The sequence below is a fragment of the Protopterus annectens genome, chromosome 9.part0 (assembly GCF_019279795.1).
Source record: "Protopterus annectens isolate FY-2018-M chromosome 9.part0, PAN1.0, whole genome shotgun sequence".
Lineage (NCBI taxonomy): Eukaryota > Metazoa > Chordata > Ceratodontiformes > Protopteridae > Protopterus > Protopterus annectens.
Window position 1 is genome coordinate 633356658 of NC_056743.1, and position 12234 is coordinate 633368891.

At 37.7% G+C, this 12234-nt stretch overlaps 1 protein-coding gene across 1 annotated transcript in view; it reads left to right on the forward strand.

The window, feature by feature from the left end:
* The window catches only part of LOC122810889 (macrophage mannose receptor 1-like), a 92843-nt gene extending 85933 nt beyond the window's left edge, over nt 1-6910 (forward strand). Inside the window, exon 3 of the mRNA XM_044082432.1 lies at nt 6398-6910. Coding sequence (XP_043938367.1) covers nt 6398-6750 — 353 coding nt within the window. The 3' untranslated portion in view covers nt 6751-6910. The remainder of the gene's footprint in view (nt 1-6397) is intronic.
* The last annotated feature ends 5324 nt before the right edge of the window (nt 6911-12234 follow it).

Sequence of the window (12234 nt, forward strand, 5' to 3'; positions counted from 1 at the left end):
AAGAGGGTTATGGAAGTTCTCTGCTTTATGTGAATAGGAAGCCTATTGCAGAGAAAGTGTAATCTCTAAGACACATATCTGTTTCTCCAGCATGTTTTGTTCATGTCACAGACCAGGATAAGATCCCTAGATCAGGTGACCCTTGTGCAATTTATCTTGCAAATGTGCAACAGCTCTATCAGGTCTGCATATGTGAGTAACTTGCAGGTTAGGTGTAGATCACAATAGTCTGTAGGAGACAGAGTAAAGGGATAGGGCTTTTAGTCTATCCACACAGGATGTGTTGTTTACACCCTGTATTTTTTGTAAGGAATCTCTGAGGCCACTCCATCTACTGCAAGTGTCTGGTCAAGTACATGCCAAAAGGTGCATTGTACTCGATTATTGGTCTGATGATGGCCGAGTACAGTAAGACTGTAACTTACTTGGATCTGGATGCCAAAGTTCAGGCTACTGTCTAGCTGTGTACCTAGATCTCTCACCTTTGAGTCCACTCTTAATGGAGTGCTATTAATGTTTTAATTTGCAGGGGTATTTGACTTCCCAAAGGGTATGATTATACATTATTTGCATTAATTGTAGGCCATGGCTCTGGCACCAATCATTAGTCTGAGTCAGACTCTTCTGAAGGATATCTACATTGCTAGAGGATTCAATTATTGCCCCCAACTTGCAGTTATCAGCACAATTAGTGAGCCACAGGCCTTCTAAATTAGCCTTGACTTCAGAGAAGAATATTCTGAACAGACGAGGTCCCAGCACTGAGGCCTGTGACGCACCACTAATAACTGGCCTATGGCTGGATCTAGATTCACCCACTTTAACATAACAACATGTGTCCTGTTTGTGAACCACTTCGTTATCAATCTGGTGATGTAGGGATTTGCCGAGTTTTGTGAGCTTATCTATTAATGCCCAAGTGGGGAAATGTGTCAAATGCCCTAGCCAGGTCAAGGTAGGCAGTATGTATTGTTTACCCTCATCCATGGCCCTAGTGAGTATCTCAAAGCCCTTCAGAATAGCCAGGCATTACTTGCCCTTGACAAAGATGAACTGGGTTGGGTCCAGAGTTTGAAGGTTTCCGATGTTATTTATCAGGTCTGTGATTATTCTTTATATGGCCTTTCATATAAGACTAGTCAAACTGATGGGTCTGTAATTTCCCATGTTTGTTGTTGGTTGCCCTTTATGCAGATGGATGATTGTTGCTGTCTTCTGCTCCCTAGGGACAAAGCCAGTCTGGAGGCTGCAGTTAAGCAGATATCCTAGTGGGCCTGATAGGCATACCTCTCAACCTCTTAGAGCAAGAAATCTGGACAAAGCTAAGAATAAAAGTGGGACAAAGGCCCAAATATAGGGACAATTTTAAATATTGTTCTTACAAACTTAGCAAGTTGATAGAATAACAGATCTCACATTACCATGACGTTTCTGAAGGGTATGAAGTCTGAAACTCAAATATCTGTCATTATTTTCTAACATTGGTCTTTAATGATTTGACGCTAGTTTGCCAGAAAAACGCAATTTTATGAAAAGTGGACCAAAAATACAAGGCAAAAATCTGGACATTGTACGAAAATCTGTACAGTTGAGACATATGCTGATAGGTCCTGTTTTAAGATATTTAAGAGCCATCCTGGGATATTGTCAGGACCCATTGATGCCATGTTTTTTGCTTTAGAGAGAAGAGTGGCAACCATTGATGATAACTGATAGAGTAATGGTGGGGAGTATTTCTTGGAGGGTAACTGGAGGTGATGGGGAGGTGAAATTTGAGCTGAATTTATCTGCCAGCAGATTTGCTATATCTTCTGCCTGAGTATAGGTGATTCTGGTTCTTGGTGGGGGACCTATCGCTAACAAAAATACAGCAATGGATATTTCCTTAAGGTTAGTTGGACATGGAGTTAGCTCAAACATGTCATATTGTTTGACCAGACAAGGTGTGTTTATCATTTATGCAGATGGGTATACCTCTGCCTATTGCCATTCTTGTGCAGTGGGAGATCAGAACATGTGAAAGACATTATAGTCATGTACTGCCGGGGTACTTTCCATGGCTTTGAACTATGCTTCAGTAAGTGCACAGTCATTTGAATTCTTCAGGGTGAGGGGTGCTTCCAGGAACAGTAGTTTCTTGTTGAGACTTCTAGCATTAAAAAGTATTACCTTTAGCTTATTCTGAGTAGATTTTGCTATTTTCGAAGGTTTGCATCTTTGGCAATGCCTAAAAAAGGCACAATAGGGGCAGATAATGTTTTAGCCAATATGCAAACCTTAGTGGTGACAGGTGAAGAGCATCCCTAGCAAAGCAGCATGCCCTCTCAGTCATGTTCTCCCAGGCTGACAAACATTGGACCACTTTGGAAAGACACCAGAAGCTAAGCTATTTATTAAAGTCGATAATTTTCTGTTGGTATTGTGGCATCATCATTGGACATGATAGAATGCTGTTCAATGCTAGGCTAATACATGCCTGTGACACATATTCTGAGAGCTCAGTCATGTCTATCTTTATATAGTACAAGGAGATACATCTCTCAGATCATTATGCACATATGGAATATGACTGAGTCATGCTTGTACCTGAGGTTTAGTGACCTGAGTGCTTTTGTGATCTGATGAATCCTAGGTCCTGACATGCAGCTAACTGTAACTTTCTCCTTATCCAACACAATGAGATGGACATTTGGCTAATATTGGGCTGTGTGTTGTTATGCTTTATGAGCTTAGTAAGGGAGATACACTGAGATGTGGTTGTATGTGTTGTGGTGGGAGTCGTCATGTTTGTGTACATGCTGTGTCTAAGAGACCTTTGAGGTTTGGGTAAGTTACATGTGAGCACCTCTGCATATGTGGGTCTATGTGTCTTGTCCTTTGTAATTGTGGTGATTGTAGTGTATGTCACTGACAACCTGTTTGGCATTTTTTGTGTCTATATGTGAAAAGTTTGCCTCCAGTGACATTGTGTAACTACATCTCTCACATACTGTATTCATCTGTTTCAGAATTAAGTGGTTGTCAGTGTACACTACATAATTGCTATATTGCCTCAGGATGCCCATGTCCAATAAACTACATTAGCTAGATGCAGAGATAGTAGGAAATGCCTATTCATAGCTGCAGGTCCTTAACATGTGCTTTCAAGGGAAGAAAATGGGGGTTGTTTGTAACCAGATGAAGGATGGGTGCATATTTGTTGTAATCTACAGCAAACCTTTACGGTGATGCTGCCCAATAGTTCCAAGTTCTGTAATAATATAATCTAGATCTAACTAAATGTGGCAATACATAGTTGCTCCTTGAGTAGTGCAGGAGTGTTGAAAATTTCAGACGATGGTTTTATAGGGAAAGTACATTTTCTAGTGATTGCATATATAAAGGGCACCACTAACTACCCCTGCATGAAGCAAACACAAGCCTTATAGAGAAGATGAAAAAAAACAAGTTTTAAACTAGGTATACCCACAGGCCAATTAGGTAAGGACATGATACGCTTTTCACTAGCAATTCCCAGCTCATATGGGTGAAATTAGCCCTCCCCTGCCACAAGAGTGCAGACTTTAACACTCTAAATGGAAAATGACTGATTTGGAGCCCAAATGTTCAGGAACCACAAAAATAGATGCGTAAAACAACTGAAAACAACAGATAAAGTGCATTTAGAGTATTACAATTGCAGAACAGCAACCCTTACAGCAGTGAAAATTGCTACTTAAAACGTTAAGCAAATGCAATAAAAACCAATAAATAGCACAAAAATCTTTGAGAATGTAATGAGAATAAGCAATGCAAGTGCAAAATAATACTTAATTTCATTTTTCTTGCCAAGGATGGCTTCAGATGCAAGCAAAATCTCTCAAACTCTTTGGCGTCATGGCCAAACAATGAGCAGCTCTGGATGACTGGACCAAGATTCCTGCAAATGTGAGGCTTATACAGAAGCAGGAAAAGAGCAATTCAGTCAGGTAAGCACACAATAAGCTTTCCACCTGCTCTGGATAACTGGACCAAGGCATGCAAAAAAAAAAAAAAAAAAAGCTTATATACAAGCAGAAAAAAAACAAGTTTTAAACTAGGTATGCCCACAAGCCAATCAGATAAGCACACAATATTAAAAGCAATATTGGAGCTCTTTCAGAAACTTTAGCTTAATATGTTAGTTTAGGATGGGACAGAGTCAGAATGCAACTCATTCACTCTAATGGAGTTCAGGACTTTTGCACTGTAACTTCCAATGGGCGGAGCCTAAGCCTTTTGACAGAACTAAATTATGTCCTCACATTTCAAACAAATGTTCATATCTCTGGAATCATAGGAGTTATGAAAGAAGTATGAATGACAAACACTTCAGCAAACACTAATTTTATAGCGGTAGTATTCTTTAGGTTCTAGGTCTTAAATTCCATTCTGTAAGTCACAGTAAACGCAGTGACTATTATGTTTGTAATATTTTTTAAACAACTTACAATATCTCAGCAACCATTCACATTACATGCTGTCAGCAGCATTTTATTCAAGTAGCTGAGAGCTGTCATATGAGGCTAAGGAGTTTGGTCTGTGCTGCTTGGTTACTGAAATATTTAGAAAAATGTGAAAATTTTATTCATATAAATTAATATCATAAAAACAACAGTTTATATCTCTTTACCTGCACTCAACAGAGGTCAAATATTAATGCAGCTGAGTTTGCCATCGTGTAAGCTTTAAGTTGAAATCTTTTAAATCCTTGCCCACATCATGGTTTTGGAATTATTGATGCAAATATGAACAAGCAATATTTCATGGCTAGAAGCATCTGTAGGAGTTAACTGCAGATGCACCTTAAGGCATCACTTGGATTTAATGAGTTAAGCAGGTAAAATATAAACAGAACATAAAAGCACTGAATAACTAACTCTGGCAGGGACAATTCTCTCAATAATGACATTATTCTACAGTTTAAGGCACCAGAGTATGCAGAAATTTACCAGTAACATTGTTTATGGAAAAATGCAATAACTAAGGATCAAAATCTCACAGGAATACACAGTTCTGCCACAACTGTGAATTAAACCAAATGACTATGGGCCAGCAGGGTTTAAAATGCAAATGGATAGCTTTTACAAGTAATTCTACTCATAAAAATAAAAGTGCAGAATAAAGCAGAAACATGATCTTCCCACAACTGATAATAAAAATACAAAACAAAGGTCCCAGAACAAACTTCAAAATACAAATAAATAGAACAGAGCAGAAAAGTATAAGGTATTATTATCACACAGGTCACTAAGTGCAACTCAAATATTTAAGCAGAATTTAAATGATTAAAACAATTTAATTCTCTATCCCTTTTTTTTTGAAAAACGAATTACTTCCAGTTCCATGCCTCTCCAAGTCTTGGACAAAAGACACTGGGTGGGGGTTACTCAGTGATGGAAAAAGAAGACTAGCAAGAGAGCAATCCAATCAAATAAATGCAATATTGGAGCCCTTTCAGAGACTTCAGCTTAATGTGTTAGTGGTGGATAAGGAGACAAAGAATGCGACATTAAGCAGGTGAAAGATAAGCAGAATATAAAAGCACTGACGCACAAAGTGGTGCAGTGACAATTCTCTCACTATTCATCTTCTATTACCATTTAAGGCACCAGAGTATGTGTCTGCCACATTTGTTAAGAGTACTGATTTAAAATGAATTTATTCAGTAATTTACTGCTCTCCTAGTTTGTCTGCAAATCTCAAATCTTGTTTTATATTGCATGCAGAATAGATTTTCCTCTTTTGTATATGTGCACAGTTGTAATCTACTGTGAAGTATTCTGTTAGGACCCCTTTCTCTATCTGGAAATTTCCACTGAGTGCATAACTCTCAACCTGCTAGCACAAAAAGTCTAGACAAAGCCTAAAATAATGTGGGATGGAGAAACAAAGGCTTTTGCTTTTGGTAGAATAACAGGATTAATCTTAGCATGCATTTTCTGAAGGATATGAAGTCTAGAACTCAAATGTATGAAATTGTTTAGTGGCTTCAATCTTCAATGATTTACCAGAAAACTTAAAATTTATAAAGAACAGATCAAAAATCTGAGACAATAATCAGGACATTCTGTGAAAACGCAGACAGTGACATGTTTTTTCCGGTTAGTATCATGCCCACATTTTACTTTTAGGTCAGAACTGAGTACATAATTCATGGCATGTTTTCCCTATCACTATTCTGCTACTGATGTTTTTGTTTTTCAGACTAACTTGTATCCTCTACCTCATAAACTAATCTGTATATGTTTGAGCTTCTTCATCAGTTTGAGTTTTACAATGATATTTTATGCAATTTACATGTTGTTGCTCACTAGACCGATTAGCTGCTAGCAGGCATGGCCAAAAGGAATGCCACTTATATTTCCTTTTCTTTCAGAAATCAGTGCGGAGTTCTACCTGATAAAAGAGAAAAAGACATTTCTGGAAGCCACGTTCTACTGCAGGATGTTCTACACTGACATCGTGAGTGTATCTTATCATGAGACACAGCGGCAGGTAGCAAATGTTGCCAGTAACGCCAGTGATAATGAGGTGTGGATCGGATTACGCAAACATCAGAATTCTGGTCAGTGGATCTGGATGAATGAAGATCCTGTTTCCTACACCAACTGGGACAAACAAGCAGATAGCCAGGCATCAGGTGACTGTGTGATGCTGACACGGGACAAAAACTTTACTTGGAGTAAGAGTTGCTGTTCTTCAAGATACGAATTCATCTGTTACAACTAAATCCTTATGAATAGAAGGGTCTCCTCTTATTATCACTTAAAATTTATATTATTTCAACTGAATGATTATTTGGACTTTCATGATAGCTATGAGATTTAACTTTCTTTTACCTAACTAAAGATTTACAAATGAAACAGTAATAGATAAAGTAGATATGATTTTTAAATCAGAATATATATATATATATATATATATATATATATATATATATATATATATATATATATATATATATATATATATATATGGTTTATTATCAGAAAATCGAAGAAAAAAAAAGTGTACGAAACTTCGACTTTTAACATCGGAAATGAACATTTCCGTATGTACCTAATGTCAAAAACAGCTGACAATTAACAGCAAATGAATAAAACTCCCTACCTAACTAGCCTAAACTCACATCTATGCAGGGGGGCAAGCCCCTCAGCACCCCCCACCCCCCCAACTTAATATTCCAACTCCGAGATCGCACTACAGTGAAGAAAGGGATGTATTTCCCTAACCGCACTGTACCGCGATCCCCTTACATGAGCGAACGTTATAATTGCGAATGCACAGTCCATTTGCAATGATAACGTTCACTCACATAACCTGCAGAACTATGAAGTATTCGAACATATACTTCATAGCCGTGCAATTGCACGGCGACATTTTGATAGTAAACCTATATATATATATATATATATATATATATATATATATATATATATATATCTGTGTGTGTGTGTATATGTGTGCGTGTGTGTGTGTGTGTGTGTGTGTGTGTGTGTGTGTGTGTGTGTGTGTGTGTGTGTGTGTGTGTGTGTGTGTGTGTGTGTGTGTGTGTGTGTGTGTGTGTGTGTAGTTCATGGAAGTAGAAATAAGTAAAGTTGTGAATCAAAATACACTAATCAGCCACCTCAAAATATGTTTGTAACTTTACTTCTTCTAGTACAAACTTTCAAGAAGCCTTGAAAAACATCAGATAAGTCCTTGTCCTTTTTTATCTTTGAATAGATTTAGTGTAAGCTTCTTTCTAATTGGTTGTGCAATACATATCTTGCAGTATAATGCAGCAATACCTGCATTCTAAGTCTAAACCTAGAAAAGCATTTTATTCTATTTATGTATTATTATTTATTTTTATTTTTTTAATAAATGTAACTTACTTTGTTTTTATTCATTTGATACAGTTTGGATGATGCTGTGTGTCAGATGTTAAAAGTACAAGGACTGCAGTGATCACTCCTAGCCAACAAGACTGAATGTGAAATTGTGGTACCTGAGTATATCTCCTTAGAGTGTTCTATTTACTCTTAACTTCACTGACCTGTAATTAGTGTGGGTGTATAGGCAGTTCCCTGAAAATCATTTTAGGGACTGCACAGCAACATTTGATATTTGTTGTTGCCGTCCTGATTACATTTTATCTTTTTTTAATAAATGACTCACACTTATGAGTCTTACAACTAAAATAAGGAAGTCACATATGTCTTTCATATTACCCCACTTTCACTGAGGAACTCAGATCCATTTAACACTTGAGGCAGTTTTCCTAAAGCTAATGAAGCCAAGGACACTATAAGTGCCTTGTGACGCATAACTCACCCATTTATGTGGTGTCAATATAGGCTCATACTTATTGTAAACCTATATATATTCATTCAAGCATATTTAATTGTATGAACAGATTTAAAAGCTATGTTACAGCGTTTTGTGCAATAATATCACGCTGGTAATAATCTAAACACAGTAAAATACTTTACGGCAGAAATGTTGACATTATACAGCAACATAAAGCAGTGCATCAGGTTGCTATAGAACTAATTTAAAATTATACACACACACACACACACACATATATATATATATATATATATATATATATATATATATATATATAGTGTTTATATTACCCTTATCGTACAATATAAATAGCAAACCTAAAATATTGAAACCACAAAATATTGAACATACAGAACAGTGAATTTTTGTCCCAAGGAAAAAATTTGCTGTTTGAAACACGTACACAAAACACAAGCACATCAAAATAAATAAACCACACACATACACTTAACAAAACCATAATTCTAACCCTACACTACTACCTATCCACTTACCTTAACCCAACCCTAACCCTAAAGTCCCTAACTACCGCACACTCACCTTACCTGCTCCCTAACCCTAAAGCCCCTAACTACCGCACACTCATCTTACCCGCTCCCTAACCCTAAAGTCCCTAACTATTGCACACTCACCTTACTGCCTCCCTAACCCTAAAGCCCCTAACTACCGCACACTCACCTTACCTGCTCCTTAACCCTAAAGTCTCTAACTATCGCACACTCACCTTACCCGCTCCCTAATGTCCCTAACTATCGCACACTCATCTTACCCCGATACGTTCCCTCACTTACTTTAACCCGGTCCGTAACCTCCGTTCGCATACTTACCTTAACCCGGTCCGTAACCTTCCCACCATAGTAGAGTAAATAGCGAAGCCATGGAACGGACAACCAAAATCTTACCCTAGGTAAGATTTCGAAGTTCCGGGGCTTCCCTATTTTGAGTTTTCGACAAAAACGGATCGATATTGTAGCATTTGAAGTTTTGAAACTTCGATGGTATAATATATACCCTATGTATACATACATACATATATATATATATATATATATATATATATATATATATATATATATATATATATGGGTACCTATCAAACCATCGACAACTTAAAATAACGAAACTGACTCCACCGACAACTGAATTAACCGACAGTGCAAAAACGGACGTTTACAAGGTAAGGGGTGTAAATTCGCTACTCAAGCCTACCATGGTGTGCATGACACTGCCACCCTTCCTAAACCATGGTAGGCTTGAGTAGCGAATTTACACCCCTTACCTTGTAAACGTCCATTTTTGCGCTGTCGGTTAATTCAGTTGTTGGTGTAGTCAGTTTCATTATTTTAAGTTGTCGATGGTTTGATAGATACCCATATATATATAAATATATATATATATATATATATATATATATATATATATATATATATTTAATGTAGCCTATCTAGATACAGCAATTTGTGCAATACTGTAATTGTGTGACAGAGTCACTCTCCATATTTCTAGAATGTGCTTAGCTACTGTATCATTCATTCATTCATTCATTCATTCATTCATTCATCCATTCATTCTGCTTATTCCAGTTCATGATTCTGGGCAACACAGAACTTATTCAAGTACTCAGTGGCCATAAGGCAGAGAAACAAGATATAGATTGCACATTGGTCTATTGCAAGCAAGAACACACACACATGCACGCACACACACACACACACACACACACACACACACACACACACACACACACACACACACACACACACACACACACACACACACATAAATACACACACACACACACATAAATACACACACACACACACACACACACACACACACACACATACACACACACACACACACACACATAAATACACACACACACACACACACACACACACACACACACACACACACACACACACACACACACACACTCACTCACACTCACATTCACTCTCACTCTCACACTCACTCTCACACACATTCTCACACACAGTCTCACACACTCACACACTCACACTCTCCTTGGGGCAGCTTTGAAGGTTCTTATTTCACCATTTTGATTTTCCAATTTACATCAATGCTCCTTTAATATTATTATCCTCCTGTGAATCTACTCACCATTTGCACCATTTTCTCACTATCACCCACCTCACTTTTCCAGTCCACACTTTCTTGATTCTCCTCTACACGTAGCCTTGATTCTCTCCCACCCTGCCACATCCATTGCTTTTTACTCTCCATTCCGTTTCCCTTCATCACTCCATTGACTATATACAGCGACCATTTAAATGCTTCTCCCACTCTCCATTTCCAAGGGTTCTACCTGCAGAAGGCCATTTAAAAAAAAACCTTCTCCAGTCTAAACCAAAATGCACATTATCTGAGGTACTTCTGCTATTGGTCTTCATTATGTAACCTTTGGGACCTTCCCAACAAAAACACAATCCATTTCGCTGACATTTTAGCTTTTTTTATGAGAGAATATGAAAACTTGGTGCATCATCATTTTTCAGTCTCCAAACATCTCCAATCCCCTAAATCTTCATATTTTACAATATTTCCTTCCTGCAGCATGAACTGCATTCAGTCCAATCAAGCAACCTAATTAGTCACAGACTTATCACTGCATCATACACTTTTATAGGTTCATATGTGTATACTGGCTAGTGGCTACTATGACCTTTATAAGCCTAGCCATGCAAGCCAAATGTGTGCCACAATTTCTATGTTTTAGACATTTATATAGGGGTGATTGTTGCTTATGACATGCTTTACTGACTGTCTCTGTCCATCAGAGATGTAGGTGCCAGACCAAGGTGAATTTTTGATTTCTCATCCAATGGTCCAAGTTACAGTTACAATAAGGAGAGCCTCTGAACAGACTCGTAACCAAATAAAAGCAATATAAAGTGCAAACTCCCAGACTACAGCCAACACCAGCAGAATAAAAGTAAAGAAGTTTATTCCAAATCTGATAAAAATTAAGAGCTTTCATCCTGTTGTAATCAGGACTTCAGAATAAATTAATTACACAAAAGCAGCATTTAAATACTCACATATCAAACAAATGGCACCAAAAAAGGTTTAAATAATTCATTTTTAAAGAGGTATGTTCCTCCACATGCACAACTACAAATTTACCTCCTAGCATTTTTTGCAAAAGTTTTTAAAACATTTGTAAAGATGCCATAATCTCTCATAAAAGAGCAGATGAATTAAAGTTACACTTAAGTAGGGTTAGGCAGGGACTTTGTTTCACATAGATGGGTAACCTGCTCCAGAGAAAGAAAATTCTCCGAGATACGTATGTGTCTCTCCAATATATCCTATTTATGTTGCAAGAAAATGTAGGACTTTAGATCTAGTAGTTCTGATTCTGTTTGTTTTGTGGAGGTGCAAAAGGTTCATCAGGGTTATGTTCAGGCATGCATTGTATGCCAGGCACAGATTACCTTTCAGTAGTCTGTAGGAGACAGAGTATCGTGATAGGGCTTTGAGGCAATCCACACAGGACATTATGTTTACTCCCTGTATTCTTTTTGTAACAAAACTTTGTGGATGTTCAGTGACTGCATGTGTCTGGTCAGGTACATATTGAAGGGGGCATTATACTGAATGATGGGACTGATGAGGGCAGAGTACAGTGAGATAATGACTTCCCTGGACCTAAATGCCATGCCCTTACTTATGAGTTGAGCAACATCAAAGGATTTCCTTACTACCTTGGATACATGTTGGTCGAAGGCCATGTTACTGTCTACATGTGTTCCCAGATCACTGACTAGTCGGTCAACTCTTAGGAGTGTTTTATCAGAGATATAGTTTCCTGGGTTGGCCAACTTCCCAAAGGGCAGTATAAAGCATTTATTTGCT